This window comes from Pyrgilauda ruficollis, unplaced genomic scaffold, assembly GCF_017590135.1.
Source record: "Pyrgilauda ruficollis isolate IOZ18807 unplaced genomic scaffold, ASM1759013v1 scaffold7, whole genome shotgun sequence".
NCBI classification, from domain to species: domain Eukaryota; kingdom Metazoa; phylum Chordata; class Aves; order Passeriformes; family Passeridae; genus Pyrgilauda; species Pyrgilauda ruficollis.
In genome coordinates, this window is record NW_024528821.1 from 4,833,727 (window position 1) to 4,859,573 (window position 25,847).

At 53.0% G+C, this 25,847-nt stretch overlaps 1 protein-coding gene across 1 annotated transcript in view; it reads right to left on the minus strand.

Moving 5' to 3' along the window:
* AR (androgen receptor) overlaps positions 1 to 25,847 on the minus strand; it is a 41,422-nt gene that overhangs the window by 13,828 nt on the left and 1,747 nt on the right. Inside the window, exons 2-4 of the mRNA XM_041485130.1 lie at positions 25,532 to 25,847; positions 8,317 to 8,468; positions 1,108 to 1,224 (exon numbers count right to left, since the gene is read on the minus strand). The exon at positions 25,532 to 25,847 is cut by the window's right edge and continues 5 nt beyond it. Of these exons, the coding sequence (XP_041341064.1) occupies positions 1,108 to 1,224; positions 8,317 to 8,468; positions 25,532 to 25,847 (585 nt within the window). The remainder of the gene's footprint in view (positions 1 to 1,107; positions 1,225 to 8,316; positions 8,469 to 25,531) is intronic.

Consider the following 25,847-nt stretch of genomic DNA (forward strand, 5'->3'; position numbering starts at 1 on the left):
TATGTCTTCTCCTACTTATGGAAACTTCACCAGAAAAAAAAGCACTTTAAAATAAGCTAAGAAAAGGGAGTGAGAACTGCACTGCCTTTTGGGCCCTTTGGGGAGAAATCAAACTAAACCCTGTGCTCCTTGGTGAGTCACAAATCAGAGCCACTTCAGTAATGTCCTTCAAGACAGTGTTGTTGCAGCCCTGCAGCTCTGGAGGCTCAGCCCATCCCAGCAATGGGGTCAGGATTTAACCCAGAAATGCTGACACCCCCAAGCAGTCTGGGCAGCCTGTGACCCCCTGTGCTGTGCCTGGCACTGCCAGGGCTCCTCTCTGCAGCCCCAGAAGCTCCCTCAGTTCAGGGCTTCCCAGCAGGGGCAGGTCTGTCAGCCCCCTTTTCCAGGATATTTTCATCCTCACAGAATCACAGGGTGATTTGGGTTGGAAGGGACCTTAAAGATCATCCAGTTCCACCCCCTGCCATGGGCAGGGACACCTTCCACTATCCCAGGTAGCTCCAAGCCCTGTCCAAGTTTCCAAGGCCTTGGAAACTTCCAGGGATGGGGCAGCCACAGCTACTCTGGGCACCCTGTGCCAGGGCCTCACCACACAGGGAAGAATTTCATCAAATGAACTCAACAAGGAGACACCCAGTGACCAACACTACTTGATAAACTATGAGCAGAAAATCTCAGATTTTGGATAGCAGCACCCTGTCAGTTTTGGAGGGCTACAGGTTTGGGAAGGGAGACAACTTGTAACAAGAACTCTCACCAGGGAGGCAGGAGCAGCTTCCATCCCGCAAAAGAAAACACTGAGGTTGTAATTTCACCAAGAAATTGCTCCTTTCTGCCTTGGAATAATCCCATCAGAAGAGGGGAGTGCTCTGCTCTGAGGCTCCAGGAGCCAGAACCAACTCACCCTGCTGTTTATATTTTTCTAGATTCACAAGGTTTGAAATCAGGGAAAAAATTCCTGAAACACAAACAAAAGCTACTGAAATTCACCATTTTGGTATCAAAACCCTGAAAATATTTCCTGAGGCTGTATCTATCAGCCACTTACTGACTGTCCATCCACCCAGGGACACTGAGGGGCCCAGGAGGGGACCCCGGCCGTACCTCCGAGCGTCATGCCGGCCTCGTAGCACTTGCGCAGGCGGCAGGAGGGGCAGTTTTTCCGTCGGAACTTGTCGATGGTGCAGTCGTTGCGGCTGGCACAGAGGTACTTCTGTTTACCTGAAACACCAGAGAGACAGAGCATGGGTGCTGGGTGCCAACAGACAGACGGGCTGGGCTCTTTTGGGATCACCGAGGGCGGCCTGGAGAGTTTGGTTCTTGTTTTTTAAATGTCATCCATCTATTGCACGGCTTTTAGTGGTTTTCTCCCAAACCAAACCCCACAGTTCGATCCTTCTGCCACAGTACTCACCCGTCAGTCCCCTCAGAACCATGATGCTGTACAGACCTTTCTGGGACTGCATTATTTTTTGTGCAACCCATTGATACCAGTTGGGTCTGTTGTCTCCAGGTTGCGGATATTGTTGGGGGGTTGGGGAGTTGCTGCTCCACAGGTGTCTGATGCCACCCTGTCCCCTGGGACGTACCTGCAGTCAGCCAGGAGGGAACTGGGACCAGCAACTCCCTGTACAGGGGACCTTGTGCAGCTGTGGGTTTTGGGGAGGTGCATAAAATTCAGAAGTTACTTCTGGGGAGGTGCATAAAATTCAGAAGTTACTTTTGGTGAGAGTCACCCATACCTCAGACTCAGCCTGCACTTGCTCAGAGAGCAGCCTGTGCAGCTCCAGGCCACAGCTTTTTTTCACTTCCCCATTTGCCAGACAATCCAAGAATCATCACTTATCAAGTCTGAACACATTTACTGGCTCAGGATTTATCTGATGTTCTTCAGGCTGCTCTAAACCAAAGTGGACTCATCACACAACAGAGAGGTGCAGCTTATAGACCCACAGGCAGCCCACATGGGAAACCAGCCATGGCCTTTATTTATCATCCTGCAAGGGGTTACCTTCTGCACTCCTACAGGAATAGCCCTTTAGAGTCATCAGAAATCTATGAACAGGATGAGGCTGAATCCAACCCCTAAATGTGCCAGTTTTGACATGAGATGCACCAATTTTGGTGCACAGATTTTACAACCCCCACAGTTACAACCCCCACACCTCTCCCACTGCTGCCCTCGCTGCCACTGCCTGCGGCTTTCACACTCCCCTCCTGGGTACCCCCCACTCGTGCCCAGACACAGTTTTGGCAGGACTAGCTGCCACTGTCACCCCCACAGACCCCCCTGGCAGGGCTCAGCACCCAGCCCACTCCTCCCACAGAGCTCAGGGGCTGCACAAACACCCCATGTTTGACCTTCTCAGAACTGTCCTCTTCAAAGTGGATCATGATCCACCCCTGTGCCTCAGTATCACCTGCATTACTCACCACATCTCACACCTGTTAAATCATTTTAACACTGCCCTCAGAACAGCTCTTGTCACCTTCTTCCTGGCTCATTTCCCATGAGAAGGATACTCATGCAAGCCTTGATGACACCTAAATCCCTAAGGACCCTAAAGGGAGCACAAACACCATCCTCCCTTTCAGCAGCTCATTGAGGAGGAGGATGAGAAACAAAGAACTTCAGCTGAAACTGGGTTACTTGGAGTTATTTTTGTGCCAGGGGCACTGAGCACTAAGGCCACACTCACTCCACTCAACCTTCTTAGGTACTCACAAACGGGTGCCCTACTTTCTGGGGAACGAAGAGCTGGAAGGAGATTTGGCTGCCTGAGCCCTCCAGGGGTGTTCCAGGATCAGGCACAGCTGTGTCAGGAGCAGCACCTCACATTCCCAGTCCCCTGGATCCCAGTCCCTGCTCAGACCCAGGATCTGGACAGATCCCAACACGTGGGCTCATCCCCAGCCTGCTCTGTCCCTGTTGGGCACCCCCGGGAGGGAGCAGGGATGAGGTTTGGTACTGGAGCCCAAGCCTTGCTCCATGAGGCCACTGTGCTGTTCCCCATCTGCTCCCCAGCAGCATCTCCCAGCTCCAGAACTGCTGAGAAGGGACAGGGAGAAGAAGGAGCCTTTCCCATGAGCCAGGAGCAGGCAGAGGGGCCTGGAGGACAAACAGGGCAGGCTGGAGGAGGCTGCAGGGTGGCAGTGCCATCCCAGAGCAGCACAGTCACGGTACAGTGACACTGCTGAGATGGCCAGCCAGCTTCATGGTTCATGGACAGGCTCCTTGGGGCAGGAACCTGCTCTCTGCTGCCTGAGCCTGCACAAGTGAGCCCTGTTTGCTTTATGCTGTGCTCCAGTAACAAAAAGAGAACCCAACAGCCACAGCTGGTCATGGTGCTGGGTGTGAGAATGAGCTGAGCTCACCTCGCCCTAATTCCTGGGGATGCAGAGATTTCCCCTTAGTCACCAGGAAAGGAACCACCAGCTCTAAAAGGCAGGAGAACAGGGAAGGGTGGCTGGAACGTGCATGAGTTCCTTCCCTCTGAAGTGAAGTTCCTTCCCTTCTCACACACAGAGACCTGTTTCTAATTTCAGGGCAATTCACTCTCTTCATTCCAGAGCAAGGTGAGACATTTGCAATCAGCTGTTCTTTATTTAAAGATAAATGTGCTGGTTTTTCCTTCTCTAGAGTTTAACACTGAAACTACCTCTTTGTTTTCCTTTTCTCCCCTGCAAACAACAGAGATTTTTTCTCAGGTCACTCCAAAGCAGAGGCTCTTGCTTTGCAAACCTGTACATACAGGTCCAAACCTCACACCCACTCTGGGGTGTTCCCCAGGGGTCCCACTCTTTGCAAGGCCCATCACCCAGCCTGTCCTTCCCCCACTGCCCAGCTGAGGACACTGCAGATGTCACCCAGAGAAGCCTCACCTCCTCCCCTGACCCCAGGTCCTGTCTGACATGTGCACAGGTGAGGGGGGAAGTCACTCCCAGCACCCTCTGCTTTCCAGACCAGCACAGGCACCTCAAGACAGCATCTTTGCAGCAGCCCCCACCATGAAAACACTGCAGTGCTTGTGTCCCCTCTGCCAGGAATGTCCCCCCCACCTTGGGCCCCTCCTGGGCCCGCCCACACCAGGCAGAAAGAGTCTTCCACCACCTCTGAACCCTCCCACTCATCTCCTGGGACCACAGCACACACTGGGAGCCAAGGGGAAGAACAGCTCTGCAGTTCTTCTTGACTCAAAATAATGATTTATGGAGGTGAGTTGCTCAATCCAGAGGAATCATCTAACTAACAGCCTGTTGCCACACGAGCTCTTGTGCCCAGACTAACTTTCTCCTCCAGACAACAAAGTAATCTCTGCAAACATCTGGAGCAAGATATACGACTATAAATGTGAAAAACCAGTAAATGCCTTTTGGAAGACAGAGATCCTCATATTTCAGGACACAAACTGAATTTTATCAGCTGGGGGATAAGGCCAAGCTTTCTGCGAAAGCAACTCCCCTGGGTCTCATGAACCATGGAGGCTCCAGAGCTCCCCTGGAAAGCCTCTGGTCCTTGGGGCTGTCACCAGCAGGGCCATGCCCAGAGCTGAGCCTGTGGGTTTGGTGCTGGCACCCTTCCCACGTGATGCAATAACTCAAGAGGGCTCAGCCACAAGGCTCCCAGGAGCCAGCACTGAGCCACCTTTCCAGAGTGGTTTCCTGAATAGCCCTCTGTATTTACCAGATGGCTACAGTGAGCACAGGGAAAGCACCCAGAGCTTTCCCTCTGCTCTGGTTGTCCCATCTTTTGCTCTCCCCTTGGCATTTTAAGGCAAATAACACCCAAACAGTCATGAGAAACCCATCACTGGAGCATTGTGATGCTGCAGCACCACTGAGTCTTCTGCAGACTCAATTTCTTTGCATGTCGCATCAGCCTGGGAAGGAGGAGAAAGTTTTTTTATAACATGGCAAGGAACTTTGCAAACGTTTGCTTTAACTTGGTGTCATCTTGAAATCTGGCAAGAAACTGTTGAGTTGGCCCAGAGACATCTCTCTGGTGTAAGGCTAATCCTCAGCAGGTCAGAACATAGAACACTAATCCATATGGAGAATGATGGAAGCACTCAGAGCAGCCTGCACAGCAGCCTGGCTAGCTGCCTGCTAGGAAAATTGCCAAATACTGTGTTATTTTTTTCATTTAGCTCTCTGCTATTTAAAGACAGCCCCATCAGGAGCACAGCCCAAAGCATCCCAGTCCTACACTGCCAGGAATGCTGTGTGGAGGCAGCTCTGGGCTGGCTAAGGTCACCACCAGATCTCAGAAACCTCAGAGGGACAAGGAAGGTCTGCTTCTCTCCAGGGATACATGCAGAGACATGATGATCCCCCTCCTGGACAGAATGGGAGAGCAGGAACCCCTGGGCTGCTAACTGACACAGGAGCTGCCTTGTTTGAAGCATTTTTCTGTTTCAGGGACAAGGGTGGCATCACAAGGACTGAACTCCCATGTCTTCAACCATGTCTTCAACCCAGCCCAGCCATGCTCACCACACCCAGAGGTGTCCTGCCTGTAGGGAAAAACAACTTCTGTGCTGAGCTGGATGAGCTTTTTGCTCACCAGGTGAGGAGGGGGAGCCCTCCTTTGTGGGCAGCAGGGGAGCAGCACCCTGTGACACCCAGCCCTCCCTGCTGGGACCCTGGGGCTGGTGACTGCAAGGGAGGGCTGGGCTTGGTCACCAAACGAGGGTGGTGACCCTGCAGGCGAGGCAGTCCCCACCAAAATGTGGGGTGTGCTTCAGGGCTGGCCTGGACACAGCCTGGACATCTTGAGAGACTCTGTGAATCACGAGAGCTGGCAAAACGAGACAGGACAACATTCCTGTCTTTTCTATTAACTCTTCAGCATCTTTCTGGAAAAAGCAGTTGAACCTGAACTTGTGAAACCCCTCAAATCTGTCGAATATTCCATCAAAGCAGAGGTGACCTGCTCCTACCCATAAACCCCTCAGTGTGTCCAAAGGGAAGAAGAATCAGTGTCACAACCTTTTTTTTTAATCACCTTTCTCACCCCTTAGAAGCCAGTGCATGTCTATAAAACCTCCTTAAATATCCCTGAATCCCTGCCAGATAAGTTCACTATTATCTCAGGGGAATATAATAAAAAGGAAATGATGTGCCCAGCTATTTCCCTCCCCTCCAAGAAGCTGTTTGTGCTGCTCCAGTCACAGCCCTCTGCTGCTCCCTCCACTAAAGGCTGTGGCTTGACACCAGCACCAGGTAGGTAACAGGTTTCTTTTCTCATGGGGAAGCATTTTGATCTACTGCTGTGAAGTCTCCAAGGGTGACCTAAGTTTTCTGAGAGGCATTTTATGGACTTTAAAACATGAGAACGCGCTGAAATATCAGCTTTCAGTAATGCTCCTCAGCTTTAAGAGGGAAGAGATCTGTCTGGAAACTCACCAGAAGTCAGAACAGAAATCACCACCTGCCATCTCTGCATTCAGTACCTATAAAGGAGCACAATTTATTGTCACTTCCCCAAAATAAAGACTTAGCCGTGTACCTCAGGGTAGCATAAGATGAAATCTCACAATCTGGCAGCCCCCCTGCCCCTCCCTGCACACATATATGGAAAAGAACAGGAAAGACAAAGGGCTGCTGCCCAATCCCAAACGACCAAACACTCCCAACCCTCTGCCACACTGCGAGGCTGAAGAACCAGGAAGAAACATAAATACCATTTAAATTAATTATATATATATAATAATATATATATTATATATATAGCACAATCAGGAGAGGGAACAGCTCCACAGCACATGTGTCAGAGCAGCCCAGGCTGCCCCTCTGCCCGTGGGCACCTCCAGTCCCTGTCAGCCACAGGACAGAGCCCACCCTGGTGCCAGGGGAGCACAGCTCCCACACCCACCCGCAGACACAGGCACTCCAGCAGCAGCTCGTCTGACTGAGAGCCAGGGCTCCACTTACTATAAATCAACAATAACTTGCTGACTTAAACAAGCATCTGTTATTTACTCTGGCTGCACAAGCCAACCCACTTGGCTTGACACAGAGCTGGTGTGCAGCAGAGACAGATCTGCAAATGATTTACTTGGGAGAAATATGCAAAATTTGTTAACTATTATTTGACTGCCCTTTTTGGCAACACTGATGTCCCCTATGGCATAGCCCCTATTCTTCCCTGAACCAGCACTGACAAGCTGGCTCCTGGCACAGAGGAATGAGGGAAACGTGACTCCAAGAAGAGGCAGGATAATGATAATTGATCCAATTGATGTAGAAGCAGCATTCTGACAACAGCAGGTGAGCACCCCTAGCCTGGGACCTCTGCTCATAGACAGGAGAGGTTGGGCACAGGGGAAGGTCATGGTGAGACAGAAGCTCCATCCTCATCTCTGCTGCCAAACCAGTGACACCCAGTGTCACCCACAGTGAAACCCAGTGACACCAGCTGCCAATGGCATGCCCACATAAACTGTGTTAGCACCAAGGAATAATGATGGCTTGTGTTGGTTCATCTCTCCTGACAGCAAGCCTGATGAGTGACTACAGGCACGTTACACTGCCAGGCAGTTCATCTTCCACACCAGAGACTCACTGCTGCCCAAGAACCACTCTGAACTGCAGGTAGAAAGCAGCCCTTGCTGAGGCACAGCCTAAGGAATCAGCTGGGCTGGCTGCTTCTGCTCATTCCCCAGGAAAGGTGGTGCAAAGACCTCGCTGTTGAGAGGGAACATTTGGGCTCACACTTATCCCTGGAGATCCTGACACTATGGAACTGGACATGAAGGAGGAGTTGCTTTCTCACAGGCTGGAGAGAAGGATCACGGACCCCAAGGCCAGAGCAGGGCTCCTGATGGACAGAGGGTTGTGCTGTTTCATGGGCAGTCGCAGAAGGGACCCTCTGGAAGGGCTGCAGGAGAGGAAAAGCCTCCCCTGAACACCAGTTGTGCATCTGAGACTGCAGGTGGGCTGATGGGAGCTTAAAGCACTCTGGAGAGTCAAGAAGAGAAGCAGGAACTGACTGCTCCAGGCTCTCAACAGGTCACTAAGATAATCATGGAACACAGAAACATTTGGGCTGGAAGGGACCTTAAAGACCATCTTGGTCCACACCCCTGCCATGGCAGGGACACCTTCTCAGAGACCAGGTTGCTCAATGCCACTGGAAAGAATTGTATTTTGGCAAACTGGTTTGGCTACTTTATGAGAGCAATCTGTAAAATGAAATGACAAACGCCGGAGAGAAAAATCAATTCATCCTTGATTTTTCTCCTTTCCAGGTTTAAGAGATCTGAGAATGCCACCACAGTGGGGCAGTGACCTTCCCTCTCCTGTCCCCATTACCTTCAGCTGCCCTTTTGAAGAACACTTTGCAGCTCCCACATGTCAGGGCTCCATAGTGGCACCCAGATGCTTCATCTCCACAGATCAGACAGGTCTTCTGAGGTGGGAAGTAATAGTCAATGGGCAGGACATGGTCACGGCCAGGCTCCAACCTGCAGCATAAACCAGAGAGAGCGAGAGGAGGGTCAGCAAATGTGCTCAGGACAAGCTGTGGGAGCAGGGTCACGGCAAACCCAGAACGGCAGCGATGGATCAGCCAAGCTCTGAGCAGCAAGAGGGTGAGCAACAACTGAGCCAAGCCTGGCCCTGACCATGCAGAAACCCTGCTGGCTGCCCCAGCTGACACTGCCCACTGCGTGCAGTGTGTGACAAAGTGTGACAAAGTTCAGTGACAGTGACACAGTGACAGCACAGCCTAGGGACAGAAGGCGACTGAGACTGGCTGTTGCAGTGCTCACGGAATTTTGGCTTCAGCAATGAAGCTCACACACCAAACAAGGCAGCCACTTGATGCCACGTTAACCACTATGCCAGGATGTCCCAGCCCCTGACTCCCCTTCTCCAACACCTCACCATTCCACACACCCAGATTCTCCTCTCTCAGCTGGTACTGTCCCCTCCCCAACCTGACCTGATCTGTGTGATCAGATCCATGGAGAAACTGCTTTTCCAGAGGGCATGGCAGGAGGAGAGGGGCTTGTCAAATCAGGAGCCAACATGTCCAGGCAGTTTGGGAAGCACCAGCATGTTGAGTTAATTACCAGAACTCATTCAACCACTGAATGAGGCAATTAGCTTTTAACAGTCTGCAAGTCACTGCAACTTTTGGGTTAAATTAGATCCCCTTTCATTTTTGGCATTGTTTGTTGCTTGCAGGTGAGCTCTGAGAAATCAGGTTACATCAACAGTGAGTGTGACAAAGATGGGACTTCTTGAAAAAACCTTTATGCCCAGAAAAGCCCCACTGTCCTCGCCTGTCCCTCACCTGGGTGCTGTGCAGATCCCACCTCAGTTTCAGGTCAGTAACTGGAGCAGCAATTTCATCCTCAGTTCTTATGGTAGAAACCTTTTGAGTGATTTCTCATCTCTTTAACAGGAGCAGTCAGTGACTGATCTGTAGATGCAGCTCAACCACCCTTCCCCAACCATCTCCATTTCCAAGGCTTTTCTGGAACTACTGATTAAATGGAGGAGACACAGTTGGCTGCACTATGCCTGCCATAGTCAAGCCCTGTTGCAAGCAGCGTGTTCCTTCCTTGTCTTATGTGTCATCCCACCTGTGTGTGATCCCACCACCATCTCAGGGGGCTCCCACATCCCCCCATGTGCCCCAGAGCCCTGGCACTGGGTGAGAGGGGCTGCTGGAGAGCAGACCCTGCTGAGGAATACCAGCAGCACACACAAAAGCCTGGCTAAAAATGTCTTATTTATCCAGTATTTTAGGTTCACACATAACAGCCCTTCCTGCTAATGACCCATCACTTCTTTACTCCTCTCTGTGCAGTCAGGAATCCAGCAGAGCTCATTTCCCTGTTTCCATCAGGCTTCCCCTCTGTCTCCCCCATGCTCAGCACTGTGTGCCATCAGCAGCAGGGCTTCTCACAGCAGGTGTCGTGACAACAGACACAGGACTCCCAGAGAACCCTGGGGTGTTTTTGAGGATCAATTATCTGAAACTGCAATGCAGGTTTGCAATTGAGTGACTTCTGAAACAGCTTTTAAGAGCTGTTCATGTATGGAGAGATTTGTGCAAGTACAGAAACACCTTCCAGCAGGTGTGCATCCAGAGTACCCCATACATGTGCCCCCGCCAGGGATGGGGCTGGGCAGGGCTCCCCACACACCCCTCCATGCTCAGCCACCCTTGTCCCCACTGCCACCAACAGATGGAGACTGGAGGACACTGGCTGACATGGAAGGTGATTCCTGGCCGTGGGACAGGCTCCTCCTGGGGAAAGGCTTGGCAGGGCGTGCACAGCCCCACACCCCAAGGGGCAGGAGGTGGTGTTTGGGCAGGTGGGGAGTGGTTCTGCTACAGGCCCTGCAGCACCAAGGTGGTTCCCTGCCAGCAGCCACTGCCCAGAGCTGAAGCATCTGCCCAGGAATGCCCTTGACTTTAAAACAACACCAGTTTGCCTTTTCTTTCTTATTTTTAGAGCGAGAATTGCAAGAAAAACATAATGTAAAAATGTTCTAGCAACTCAGAATGAGCTATGCTAATGGTTCCCTTAATGATCCATTTTCCACTTTCCAAGGGACATTACAGGGTGCTCTCAAAACGTGCAGGTAATACATAATACAGGCCAATGAGCCAAAGTGGTGCCTGGAGAAGCTGCAGGGCTGGCAGTGCTCTGGGCAGAGCCCCAGGTGCCAGTGCCCAGCAGTGCCACAGCCCCTCACCACCACTGACGGCACAGGAGGGACACGAGGGGTGGCACAGCATCCGCCCCACCACCAGCAGCTCCAAAGCTTTCCTCCGGCTGGAAGCTTGTACTCCATGGGGCTGTGCTGGCCCACAGAGCCACAAGAGTGCTCAGGTCAGACCAAAACAACTCAGACGGGACAATGTGTGGCAAGTGTCAGCCCCTCTGCAGAGCCCAAAGCGGGCGATAGCGGCCGGGCAGACACAACCGGGACGGCGACGGCAGCAGCGCTGCCAGAGCCAGCACCCGCCCCAAGGCCAAGGTCGTGGCTGTCACAAAGGAGCTTGGTGGCTTTTGGGGGCAGGGAAAAACAGCCTCGGTATCTCTTCTACAGCTCTAGGATGAGTTTTACTCACATCTCAGAAGGGTTCTGTAAGGAAGTGGAGGATTTGCTGAGCTCCCCTCACACGCAAATATTTCTGGGGAGTAGGAACTATCATGTGATGAAGCATTTGTTTGTCATTAGTTAAATTTCACCAAGCAGCCACATTTCACAACATCCCCAGAATGCTAAGAGCAGGCATTGGTAAAAGAGGAGCCAGCGACTTCTCCTGATCCACAAAGGAAGTTTCCATCTCAGCACCAGCAGGCACAGGCTGCTCGAAAGGAGCCGTGGCACAACTGCCCCCTTGCCCATGACTTCCCACCCCTAAGCCAGACCAGGACAAAATTATGGCAGCTGCCACACACCCCCAGCTCATCCCACTCAGGAACCCCAGAGCAGAGTGCCCTGGTACCACACTCCCTGAGGAAAGGGGGTTTGCACCTTCACCGTGCTGTGTCCAAAACCTGCACATCTGTGATGCTCAGGAGGATGTTGAGACCAGAAGTGAACCAGCACTCACTCACAAATTCAGGTGCTCAGGAGGATGCTGAGCTCAGAACTGAGCCAGCACTCACACATGAACTTGACACAGAACCCTTCCCAGTCATTTCAAGTATTGTCATTTCTGGGACACTCTGATGCTATCAGGGGGAATCTCTGCCTTTAAAACAGCATTACCTGTGCATGACACTCTCTAATGCAATATTAAATTTAATTGGCTTCCCCTCAGTGCAGCTGTGGTGCTCATGCCTGGATGAATTCTGTGACTCCTATCAAAAGGCCAGACCCATGCTCAGCAAAGGGCATGAATGCTCACTTTGGGCACATCCTCGTGTCCCCTTGCACTGTCATTTGGCTGCTGCTGGCTCCAGCCAGAGCTGAGCGAAGCCTGCACTCACAGCCACCACATCACACTAATCCAGATAACAAGGCCTGCACAGAAACTTTAAAGCATTCATCTCTTAAAACGCTTTCGGCCATTTAATCTATAAACATGCAGCTTTGTACACTGAATTCATGTCCTTTCTGCTAAATAGCTTTCAGTATTTTCCATTCTGCTCATGCCTTGTTTTTGTGTGTGATGGCAGCAGAGGCACGACAGCATCTGAGTGCAGAGCTGGGTGCAGCATGAGCCCCAGGCCTGCTAAACACACACAGGAACAGGATCCTCACCGGATTTAAATAAATATTAGCAGATGACAATGGGTTTTCCAAGCATCCCAGCAGTGCAGAATGCCAGGAGGAGCACACCTCAGAGAAAGCAAATGCCCTCCCAACAGCAACTCACAGGAGCAGCCTTGGCTCTCCAGCCCTGGCACTGCCTCCCAGCCCCAGGGGCACACATGGCTTCCACAGGCACAGCTGCACAAATCCCTTCTCAAAACCCAAGTTGAAACTGGTTTTTTGTTTTTAATTTCTGTTTCCTTATTTTGACAGTTTATTTTTCACACAGCGCATCCCCACTGCAGCTGAAGCCCCGCCACTCCCAGCCCTTTTCTCTCCTGTGCCCCTCTGCAGTGCATGAAGGCTGCTGCAGCCCTGGAGCTGCATGGACCCAGTCACCGTTTGTCCTTGCACTCAGGGGACAGCCCCAGCCTGCCACCTGACCCGCTGAGGCACTGCACATAACCCAGCCTGCCAGGGAGTCCCCTCATTTAATGGCCATCCTGGGCTCCCACCTTCCAATCTTCATAAGGAAGAAGCAGAAAATGAGCTTACAAAGGTGAAAGGTGGCAGGTTTTGCTACACCTGGGATGCAAAGCCTGGGAGAAGCCACCCTGCAGCCTCTGCACCTCACCAGTGGCCACAGCAGAGGCTGCTGCCTGCATTTGGTACAGCTCACAGCAAAACTTCTGCCTCAGAGCCTGATGTCCATCCAGAGGCTCAGGGAGCAGCTTAAATAAATCAGCTCAGAGAAGATGGAACACTTGATCCCCCAGACAGAGCAGGTACCTTACGAAAGGAGATGGTAAAAGCACATTGCAAGGTCACTTCAGATGGGAACTCACCTGATTACAGAGCACAAAGGGGACAAAAAAGCAAACAAGGAGCAGCAAGGCTGCAGGCAGGCTGCAGCCCCGAGGAGCACTCCCGAGGCCATCAGAGCCCTACACTGTATCCTCCTGGTGACTGCAGAGTCACCTGGAGTCACCAAGGACAGGACCTTGGCATCCTTGTTGCACAGAGAACCCTACTTATTTTCCAAGGAAACATTCTGTCCTCACTGATATTTATGCAGTTAGTTTAAGCCACACCATAATCTTCCATTTTCAAATCCATCTCCTCTGCTCACAAAAAGAAAATGTGCCTGTAAAGAAAATCACAAATAATGAGACACTTGATACATATATTTCATGCTCCAAGAGACACTGCCGTGATGCCAGATGCAGGTAGAGGCTTACAGCTCCCAGGAAAGCCTCCAGGGTACAGACTTGTGGTGCCACATACCAACATCTTCACCTGCAGAACTTTTACATTTCCTTCTTCCAAAATGAAGTGCAGTGATGTTTACAAAATGCTCTGGAAGAGGGGATGTGAGTTCTCAGTACCTTTTCTCACAGCTGGTGTGCCAGGTGGATCTCCAGAGGAACAGAACATGGTACCAGTGTCCAGCCACGGAGCACAACACCTCAGGTGAACTGGCCATGTGGCCCCCAAGGCCACCATGGTCCCCCAGCACCCCCAGCTAACCACAGCATCTGGTACAGGGCTACCAAGAGAAACCCCAGGCAAAACGATTCCAATCAGTGTCTCAAGGAACTCCAAATGTATTTGGAATTTAATTTGGCAGCAAGGATCAAGTTGTACTGATGGCCAGAGGTCAGTGGTCGGCTCCCAGCTGGGCTGCTGAGGGATGCCAGGATTCATTCCCAGACTCAGATATTTAAAACACAAAATATTTTCCCCTCTTCCTTTGGCAGTGGAATTATTGCTAAGGAAACCAATGCTGCAAATTCTGCATTTTTATTTCTCCACTGAAGGAAGCACAAGGCAAAAACAGTCAGCAACAAGGGCAGGAGCTGGCATGGAAACATGAGGAGACCGCAAATACCACGAATTTGGCACCCAGCTGGGGAGGCACATGGCCCGAGCCAGCACCCTGCCCCAGGCACAGCACGGAGCCCTGGGGTGGACGGGCATGGGAGCAACCAGCAGAGCCCCCCATCTTGGGGAGCAGCCCCCCTCCACCCCTCTTGCAGTGGAGGATCACTGCAGAGGCACTGCAGCGCCGGTCCCACAACTTACCAGCAGGACTGGGTTATTTTTAGGCACGTTTCTATCAAGACCAAACCTTTGCAGAGACAAAACTGCAGGGGCAGAAAAATCCTTTGCCTTATTATGTCTGGGAGTGGATACAGGCTCTATCTGCAGAACTTCCCTTCAGCTCTGCTGGCAAAGCACTGAGTTTCTAGAGGAGACTTCACGACTTGTGCAACACTATCATCTTCCCGCCGCGTCCTCCAAGCGGATCGTGCTGTGACTCATCCCCGACATAAACACACTAATTATAATGAAGGTTTCACATATTTAGTGCCAGGTCTCCCTGCAACTCTTAGTCCCAGTCTCAGCAGAACAGGCAACAGAGAGGCAAATTCCCCAGCAACTCACAGCCATTGGCTGACACCCACCAATCCCTCCGGCCCTCCAGCCCGGCCTTCCTGGCATGCCCCTGGCTCCGGGCTGCCCACAGCTGGCAGCTGCACAGGGATTGGGGCAGGAGCAGGGCAGGACTGGCCCCTCAGCAGGGCTTGGATGGTGGGGATGGATGGATGGATGGATGGATGGATGGATGGATGGATGGATGGATGGATGGATGGATGGATGGATGGATGGATGGATGGATGGATGGATGGATGGATGGATGGATGGATGGATGGATGGATGGATGGATGGATGGATGGATGGGCAGCTGCACCAGTACCAACTTCAGTGGCACAACCAGGGTATCCCAGACAGGCATGGGTTGGGAAACAGTGCTTTGATGCCAGTTTGCACTTTTAGTGACATGGCAGGGACAGCCAGACCTGCTGTTTTGGGGGCTGAGAGCATTCCCAGGAAAACATGGAGAGCAGAGCCCTGCAGCCCTGCACCCGGCTGCCTCCAGGGACCTGTGGGCATGGGTGGTCCTCCTGCTATCACAGATCCATGCTGGAGTTTTGATTGGCCCTGCTGAGCAGCCATGTCCAGAGAGAGCCGTGGCACACCAGGGACCAAAGCCCTGCCCAGTACCCCTTGCCCATGCTCTTCCAAGCAGGCAAGGAATGAAACCAGCCAAGAATCATTTTCTTTCAAGCCCGCCTGCAAACCAAAACACAGATGCCACATCTAATTTTAGGCCTCCCAGCCTTGAGAGTGTTCTCCCGAGCCTCTGCGAGTGAGCAGTGAGATAGTCATCTCAGGACACGCCGCAGCCGCAGTGGCTGCGCACCCGCCTTGACCCCAGCGCTGGATAGGAGGGCAAGGGCATAGCAGGAGGGCACAGCATGGCCAGGAGTTAACAGATCCCCACAGGAGATCCTGCAGGACACACTGAGCCCCCTCCACTAACTGCAATCGAGGGCAGATGGACTGGCCAGCTGCCCTGCTAACCCCAGGCTGCCACTTTCTTCCTGCCTGACATGACAATTGCTTCAGCTCAGGCCATAAGCCAAGGTTTTAAGCACCCACGTGGCAAAAGGGAAGGTAAACTGAATAAGAAGAGAACAGCTGTCCCCCAGAACGTTAGCTCCCATCTCAGCTCAGCTCTGCCCAGCCCTCAGCACGGCCCCAGTGGGATGTTCTGTCCTGCAGGCTTCCCAGAACTGTGCTCTGCTCCCTCTTCAAACCACCCCCAACACAGCCCAGAACCAAGGACCCGGCATTTGGCACAGGCTGTGCTGTAAACAAGAAAGGGAAAAAGTCCCTGTCCTGCTATTGTTTTTCTAACCATTTAAAGATGCTCCAGGGGACCGGGGAGCAGACTGGGAAGTAACAGATTTCTTTGTAAGGGGAAGATCCTATTATCAGGGAAAAGACTTTTTGACCGCAGGGAACACATGAAAACAAAGCCAGTTACGGAGAAGACAGGAAAACGAAATCCATGTGAACAGGCTGAGTTCATGGGGACAATGTCACATGTTCTGGAGCACAGGAGCATGCACAGGGACAATGCCCAGAACCAGCCCATGGGGATTACAGCCCACACCGGACCCATGGGTCCAGACCCGTGTCCCCCGGCCCTGCCCTGCTCACAGAGCACTGCCAGACAGCAGGAGAGGGAGTGGGGGTGAGCTGGGGGCTGGTTCTCAGTGTCTGAGCAGGGAGAAGCAGCAATGCCGATTCCACACCAAGCCCTGTGCTCCCTGCACAGGCTCCCAGAGCTCCAGCCACCTCTCCTTCCTGCGGGCAGCACATGGCACAGTGCCTGCTCTCCAGGGACATGTGTGCAGAGGGAACTCTGCAGGCCCCAGGCTGAGGGGTGGGAATGTTCCTCATACCGCAGAGAACACACACATAATCTGTGTGTGGTGTTCATGGGAAGGTGATGAACATCCACAATGTGCACAGGCACACACACGATTCAATAGAAACAGTAAATCATCCGAGCTCTCTTTGCAGCGGGATTTCATTTTCCAGCTGACGCACCCCATCGCCTCCCAGATGAAAGCTATCAACGCAATCAGCACAAGAATTCCTTCCCCGTATTTCTCTTCCAAGAGGAAAGTGGAGCTGCCTAGATATCCCATCCCAGCCCTCCCAATAGCAGCTCAGGAGATGCGCGGACGCTGCTCTGCTGATGGGCGCGAGGGGGAGGAGGCAGGAGCCTTCACGAGGAAATTTGTGATACAGAAACTTGTGCCTGGGCTCTGTTCTCAGCACACAGGCCAAGGTCAAAGCAGTTTTTTTCTGCCATTTCTAACCAGCAAAGAAGCAAACACAACTAAAATCTGTAACAGCAGCCAAAATGCTGAGGGCTGGTAAAAACACCAGAGAAAGAAGTGTCGTGTCATTTTGGGAGAGACAAGAAGCCCCCTCCATCCATGCCCAGGCAGAGAGAGCACAAGGGAGAGGAAACAAACCCCATGGTTTTCCCACCTCATCCCAGGGACTGAGCACATCCTCTGTAAATGTATTCTGGAGATCTGCAGCCTCCCCTCTGGCATTTGTAGGGATTGGTCCTGCTGGCAGCAATTCCAGAAGCACTCAGCAGGATGGGGGGTCTGGAAGGTGAAAATGCTGCTGTAACACAGGATTTGCCCTGAGGTTCTTCCCAAAGCCACTGGCTACAGCCAGCCCATGTCTAGTCCCTGCTGGAGCATATTGGTGCAGAGGGACAGGTCACCCACCAGAATGCACCACCCATCCTTAGGTGACAAAGCCAGGCAGGAGCAACATGGTCTAGTGGGAGGTGTCCCTGCCCAAGAAGGGGAGCGCAGTGAAATGGGCTTTAATGCCCCTTCCAAAAAAACCATTCCCTGAGTCTATGACCAGACTCCCCAGGCTCCAGCAACAGCTGGATCAGGCAGCCAGCAGCCAGGACATCCCCCCAGCAGTGCCTGTCACAGACACCTGGCTACAGACGTGACAGGTAAATCCTCATGACTGCTGCCATGCTCAGTGCATGACGGGTGGGTGGGATTCTGCATGGAGCTCTCAAAGAGCTCTGCACAGCCTGAGCAGGGCTCTGCCAGCCCAGGCACACCCCAAAAGTGTCCCAGGAGCACCCAGATCTCAGGGCAGACACACCAAATGGTAAATATGCCTGTGCCCAGCTGCTTGCCCTGGCTAAGGCTGCTCACAGCACCCCCTCCCCAAGCCAAGGGTGTCTGGGGCCAGCACTGTCAGTGTCCCAGCATTGGTGGTTCTGCACCGACTCTCCCATCCTGACTTGAGCCATCTCTTTTGCCCCTAGAGCTGTTTGGGAAGTGACAGCTGCCTTGCCTGTCACAAGGTGCTCAGCATGGTCCACCCAGCCCCAGGCAGGCAACACGACAGACTGGCCCCTTCAGGGAAATAGGGGCTCATCCCAGGAATCATTATTTACTTATTAGGATGGGTTCTCTTCTCCTTTGGATGGCACAGGGAAGCCACCAGGACACCTGTGGAAAGCACGGGTGTAATCCAGCCCTGTGGACACCCGAGCTGCCTGGTGGCCTGGGAAAAGGGCAGAAGCTATAAATACCTGGGGAACTGGCATATACTTTTAAGATTATTTCTATTACTGCAAATCACTTAATCTGAGGTCCGTGCCCCTACAGCCCAATCCCACCACTCCTGAGGACGTGTCAGCACCTGACTTCGCTGTCACTATTTGCAGAGGCGCCCGCGGGCGGGGGCTGGGGAGTGTCACACAGCGGGTGACCTTGCTCTCTCTCTGGCCTCTGTCGGGCTGCGCTGCGCGGGGAGCAGGCAGCACCACGAGAGCAGCAATCCGCGCTGACCCGAGGCACACGGAGCCTCGCAGCTCCCCGGGGAGCGGCGGTGCCGCGGCGCAGTGCTGCACTCCCGTAACCCTGGCCTGCAAACAGGGCACTGGGGTCAGCGCAGGTGAACGGGGCCATGGATGGGGCCCAAAGTCCGGCAGCTGCCGCAGGACGGTCCCCGGCAGCCGGCGCAAAGCCAGCACGGCCCCGCAGGACCCCAGCGCTGAGCCAGGGCTGCGGGCACTCGCAGCAAGGGGCTGCTGTCAGACCTCAGCCTGCAGAAGAGGGACAATCCCTTCTCCCGCACTTGCCTGGAGGCTGAATGAACCGCTGCTCCTGAGCGGTTCGGCAGTAAAGTCCTGCTGCTGGGAGTGTTTTTATTACTGTTAGAGGATACTTTGAATCTCACCTAAAAACGCTGGTGAGAAGAATCAGTGGTGCAATGGATTTAAAGCAGAACAAAGCACAGGCACACACCGCAGTGCCCACGAGCACTGCCCACTGCAGCTACCTGGCCAGGGTGAGCTGGGCTCCCCCCACAAGGAGGTCTCGTCCCTCCCTCTGCCCCCCACCCGGAGCAAGCAGGGGGTTAAGGGTGTGTGGACATGGATGAGTAGCACAGGCAGATCAGGGAAGGCAGGCAGCAGTGGTAACAGCGAGAGAATATGGATGGAGAACCTCCGTCACAAGTCTTTGCCATGACAACTGGGCCAGTTCCTTTTCATTTCAGTGAGCTCCCTCATACCACTGTTAACAAACAGGGCTGGCTCTGGTCCCCACAGTGTGCAGCAATGGTCGATACCAGGGCCACCAGCCACTGCCAAGGCCACCACTGGGCATGTCTGCACAGCCAGCCACTAAGGGTGATGTGACCACGTCTGCCTCTTAATTGTTTACCAGGCAGAAATGCTCTGCTACAACAGGAGATGGGACATCTGCCTCCTGTGCATGCTGCATGCTGGATCCCTGGAGGAAAAGAAAGAGCTGGAAAGGATCCACTACCCCCACAGGAAGCATTGCCATTACTGTTTTCCTATGAACATGGTGCAGAGCTGGGTTCATCCAGGGTGAGAGCAGATCACTCTGGTCAATGCCCACATCTTACCCAATGATGACCCCAACAGGAGGTGCCTGTGCCCCCTGTGCCACGTCACTACATGCCCGTGGTGGCACCAAGCCACCCTCCCCAGCTGGCCCAGGCTGTCCATGATGGCTTTGTGGCACTTGCTTTGCATCAGTCTGAGGTGCAGACATGCCTTTTGTAGAAAATCTTCCAAAAAGAAAATTAACTTGCACAAAGTAATGAGGCTGAGGAGCTGTGCAAGGAGGAATCTTCATTTTCCCTATACATTTTCAATGTTCCAGAGCCATCCACAGCTGCACAGATCTCTGGGATCTACCAGGGCAGCTCTCAGAAACAAACAGTTTTTACTAGAAGTCATAGAAAGTCTCCCACTGAATAGTTTTCTTTCAGTAAACACTCATTTGATAAATTTTAAATGTTCACAGGATGATAAAATAAATACAATTTCTTTCTTTTGTAATTTTAGTCCACAATCATTAGCAAAAGTATCCACTGCAAACACCAACCCAGCAGGCTTCAGTGAGTGCTCCAAGTCTAGACAGCAACTGGCAATGAAGAACCGGCAAAGTGGGATAGCCACCTTCCAACAATCAATTTATAAAATATGAATGAAGGTCCGTGCCAAGAGTGGAATTCATGGGAACGACAGAAAAACACAAAGAACTGAGCTACTGCTCTCTACTACAAATTGTTCTTAACCCCGTGTAATGAAATTGTTTTCATCACGCCAAAACATGACTACAAGATTTCCAATATTTTGAGGAATTTTGTGATTTCTTCCTGCAACACATGGCAGCGTTTCCAGCTTTCCTCCCTGCTCAGGAGCATGCCCCCCTGGCCATGCAGAGACTGACTTCTGATCTGCTCCAGTTTCCTCTGTGCCTGTTCCTCCCACTGCCCATCCGCAATGTGCTGCCGTGGGGACCCGGGGGTGACCCCTGGCACGGACACAGAGCGGGCTCTTGTCTCTGCTGGAGCCCAGCGTGGCCTTGGAGGGTCCTGGTGCTTCGTGGGCAGCTGGCATCGCCCCTTGGATGCCGCTCACGCTGGCTGCCTCGCTACAGTGTTTCTGCTTTCATTCTTCCCGGGACTGTCCCACACTTTCCTCGCTCTGAGAAAGGGGACAGAGGCAGCGACTTCCAGGAATTGTGGGCTCCGTGCCTCGGGACACGATCCCAGCTCCAGCCCCCACTGATGCCCATTCCCTGGTACCTGTGCCCATGGTAGGGATCTTGTCCTAGGGGAAAAACCCATCTCTGCAGAGGGAATCCTGACTCCTGTCCCCCGGGCTACAAAACACACGCTCCTGTTCCTAATCAGTATTTTGACACGCTCAAAAGCAGCACCAAAGCACTTCCCATTGTTAACTGGCTCTCAGTCTGGAATGAAGTTCTCCCTAGGAGGAAAAGCAATGGTTATGCCAGACTGGCTGCAGGGAGTGGTGCTCATCTGTTCAGTGGATAAACACCTGTGCAATAGGGAGTCTGTAAACAGCAGGCAGAATGTAAAAGCCGCATAAGCAGGAGAAAAGATGCCATGAGCAGATCAGCAGCAGCCCTGAAGCCTCGGGAAAACACACAAAATACCTGTGTGACTCCAACCCAACACTCTGAAAGCTTTCTGTGGATTGCTTCTTTGGCAAAATTTTCTGATTTGCAGCTGCTGCTTCCAATACCAAGTGCCACACAAAGCCTGTCTTCCACTGCAACCAGCACTAGAGAGGAACCAGGCTGGAATACTCACTGCCGGTACCAAACACAAGACTGTGGAAGCAGCTTCCAGAGGGTGTAAGAGCTCAAAAGCACAAGACGTTTGGAAAATAGGATGGGAAAGCCTAGAGAAGGATGGGGCAAGGTCTGCCTTTGAGCAGGGAAGAGACAAAGAGATGCTGTGTACCCCCAGAGCAGCTGTGTAGGTCCCACAGGGACACCCTACATGTCTGCCCTCCACAGCCCAGCCCCTGACAGGTGATCCATCTCCTGTTCCCAGTGGTAAGGGAGAGCTGGAGCACAGGAGAGCAGGGAAAAGAGGAAGGGACAGACAGAGAAGGGAGGGGAAAATGAGGAGACCATTTTATGAGATTTGATATATGCCCAGGAGTGAGGAAAAGGAACCACCAGTGCCGTGCTCCAGCGCAGCACCCGCTTGGCTGCTCCCCCAGTCTTGAGGGGTTCTCCTTGCTGAGCACAGCTCCAACATCCCTGCAGCTCCAGCTACCCAGCGCCAGTGGATCACTCATTTCACAACCTCAGCTCCAGCCATGACAGACATGCACCCTGCCACAGCCTGCTATCACGCCAGCTCACATCCAACCAAGCCCTGAGCTCTATTCCAGCTCCAGCTGGATTATCATAGCCTTCCTGTGTCTGAGCAAGGAAAGGGCGAGAGGTGCTGAGGAAGAAATGTGTTTATTTTTTCTCCATTTATCAGGAACTGACAACAAGCTTTAGCACACCCCCAACTCCCCTGGCCACCAGAGGCTCCCTATCCATGTGTCCGTAGGGGCCGAAGGGACCAGCTGCCCACATGATGTTCTGCCATGCTCCTCTTGTCTTCAAAGAAATATTTACATCCTCTGGCCAACTGCCAGAGCAGAAAGGTCACACTGACAACAGCAGACAGGAGGGTCAGCCTCTTCCCAAGGGCTTTGGAGTTCTGCCAGTGCAGCGCTGGGGGTCCCCAGAGCCCTCCTGGGACTGGGATGCCAGAGCAGCTGCTGCTGGGCACAGACTGGGAGTGCGAGCAACCCTGAGAACGACCTCCTGCCTCATTCCATCTCTCACTGTAACAGCTGCCCTTCACTCCTTCATCACTTACCATTCTTATCTCCTCCCTCCATAGGAAGGAATTACTGCAGGTTTTATCTGTAAGCCTATCACAATTACAGAGCAGAAACGATTACAGAGCCATCGAGCCAGGTGATGAATGAACACCTGGCACTGAACCAAACTGACCACAGCCAGATCAGGGAAGGGAACCAAAGGCAGATGTAACCAGAAAACACCAGGATTCCAACCTGTATCAGCACCAGGTAACAGCAGTAATAGCAAATGCCACTTAAAAACATCTGAAGCTACATGGACAGCAGATTTTCCTGAGCCAAAAGCCCCTTAAATCCTTTTCTCCCCTTTGATTCCATTGCTTCAGTAACAGCTCCTTCTCTGATTCCATTTCATTCTAAACTAGAGGCCACCCCCTCCAATCCACCACTGTAATTTGTCTTCTGATGGCAGAACCTTGGATTTATTCTGACAATGCTCCATCTTGCTCCTGAAACAGGTTTTGTCACCTCACATACTGCTGGTAGTAATGATGTAACAACCAGAGCAAAAAGATAAACAGCTCCAAGTCCACAGAGTAACAAAACATCTGATTAATTTGCTAATTACATGTAAGCCTGACTGGTGCAGTCAGGGACACTCTACCAAAAGCTTTACATTAAACCAAATTGTGTTAATAACCACAGTGTTTGTGAGATGTGCCAGCACCTCTTAACCCTGACACTCCCTCAAATATTAAAAACTGCTCATGCTTTAGTGTCATATGAAGGGTGTTTAACACAAAAAATACCTACCCATACCTGGTCCATACTGCAGCAGGGTAGAACTGGGGCTTGGGACAACTTCATCTCTGAGCTAAGAGCCGTGATCCTGCTGGCAGACAGCAGGACCATCCAGAGAGGAAAGAAAGTAGGAGCAGCACACCTTGAAATGCTCCTTACTCTCCAAAGCAAGGGGGCCTGTGTGTGCCTCTGCTCCCAGCAGCACCCCGAGGGACAGGGCTCTGAGGTGCCCACTGCCCCTGTACAGCCCCAGAAGTGCCCCTCACTGTCCTCACAGAACACTGGGGCTGCATCCTCTGAGGCTACGAGGGGGAAGCTTTATGTGCAAGGTCAAGTAGGGCAGGAGATCAGACCTAGCACCAGACAGCACAGGGATGCAGGTCCAAAAGCCAGTCACCCTTCCATCAGGGAATTTTACTACAGAGCCTCTCAGCTCCCACAAACCTTTCTCTCCACAGGCCCTGATGCCTGGGATGCTGGTACATGATCCACCGCTCCAGGAGCAGCAGAGGCTGTTCCTGCGCTGGCACCCACAGATCCAGGAGAAAATGCAAAGCTGCAGGAACGTGCCAGCAGCATGCTGTAAAGCTAATGGAGACTTTGCTAGGATAAAATGTAAACCTGGCAGCGATTAACACATGTGGCTTGAGCCAGACCACGATGAGTGTTCCGCTTTCCTTACGGTGTTTGGAAATGACATCTGAGCACAGGGAGACGATGTCCCTCTGTTACACCTTTGCAGCAGCAGGGTAGTGCTGTACAAGCCTTGGAGTTCAAAGCACAAGACACTGGTGTTGTAAAGGTTGCTGTGCCAGCTGCAACCCTGCTGATCCCACAGAAGTCTGCTAGGGGAAGCAGGCACAGAGCACACCCAACAGAGCTGCAAGGAAGGGGAGTATACAGCACTTCCCACAGGAATGAGGGAGATGTCGCTTATCTCCAAGGCAAACCCGGGCAAAATGTACCTGCTGCTGCCTGGTCCAGCCTCCAGGACTGCCTGCAGACCTCCATGGGAGCCTACACCTGCTCTCCTCTCCTGACATTCCCTGTTTGTGCGGGATTCCACTGCACGGCTCTGCAGGCAGAACGGCACGGAACAAACCTGCACCGCCACCGCCAGCACCCGAATGCTGAACTTTCCCAACTTGATTCCTCCCTGCCCCCTCTGCACTGATTCCAGCAGAGATTTATCCAGACTCCAGAGACACACCCAGAGCTTACATAGCTCCTGCCACGTACGAAGCTCACAGCTGGATGATGCTCACAGCTGCACTCTTTCTGACCTGTCATTACTTTTATGCCTTTTTCTTTTGCCAAGCCCTTGACATCTCTGTACAATCCCACAGTAAATCACTGTGTGAATGGAAGTTGTCTCAGTACTCAAATGAAGCTCTGGGCATTTAAAACAGAAACAAGCCCAGAGGCAGTGCACTCGACTAGTGCTAATTTAGAGGTAAAATCTAATTGTTCATTTCAGCCTTTGCTCCCAGCATCCCAAGCATCACAGGGTGAGTGTGTGGATGCAGGACTTCCACGATGCAAACCCCAGCTGAGGCCTCACACACTCCTGGATGGGGCTGCCTCTGAGCCCTTGGGCAGCCCTTTCTCCCCCCACCATTTCCATCAGCTTGGCCACATTCTGTTGTGCTGACAGGTGAGAATGCAGGTGCCCACTGCTTTAAATTGTGTACAGGTATTTTACAGAAATGGCCCATGTCCTTTTTCTGAAGTTAATCCACCAGGAAAAATTATTCTTGATTGAATCCTACTTCTCAAAAAAATCTCCTCTCCCCTGTTTCATTCCCAAAACCTGCTCTAGCTCTACTTTAAAACACATTTTCTACCTGTACTTAAAACAGCCCCGAAGCACAGGTGATGTTTCTCTGCCACCACATTCGGGGTTTCCTGCTCTGCACAGTCTATTCCCGGCAGGCAGCTCTCGGCGGGACAAGTTGCTGGGAGGATTTTAACTCGATGTCAACATCCGTCCGTGCTTCAGGGCTCAGCGTCCCGATCTCGCCCGCTCCCAGCGGCCGGGAGCAGCGGGATAACAGATGCGTGAGGAAACGAGATAAACACAACGACCTCACAGGACGGCGGGGACACCAGGCGTGCACCGCGCTGTTCCTGGCACCATCCCGCCTAGTCAGTCCCAAATGAGAGCATCGCGGCAAAAGGGAAGATTCGGAAGCGGAGACGTGCACCAAAGCGGAAACAGCCAGGACAGAGCGGGGATGGAGCCGCGGTGAGCGCGGGGCACCTGCGGCAGGCGGCGGGGAGGCGGGGGGCGGCGCGGGGTGCTGAAGGTGGCATGAGGGATGCGGGCACGGGATGCCGGTACTGGCGGGATGCAGGATGCCGGCGGGACGCACAGCGCAGGGTGCGCTTGCCGGTGGGCTGCGGGACGCGGGTACTCACCGGAGGTCGCCGTAAGCGCCGGCGTAGCCCTCGACCCAGGGCTCCAGCTCGCTCTTGATGCCGGGAGCGGGGGCGGCGAAAGGCGCCCGGCCCGGTGGGTACCAGGCATCGGCAGGGCAGTCGGCGGGCCCGGCGGGCGGCTCGGGGCACGGCCCGTAGAGCTGCCCCTCCTCGGCGAAGAAGGTGGGCCAGGGGGGCGCGGGGCCCGGCGGGACCAGCTCGGCCCCGAAGCGACACGGGCCGCCCCAGCCGCCGCCCGGGGCCGGCCCCGCCGCGCTCTCCAGCTTGACGCGGCCGAAGCCGCGGGGCAGCCCCG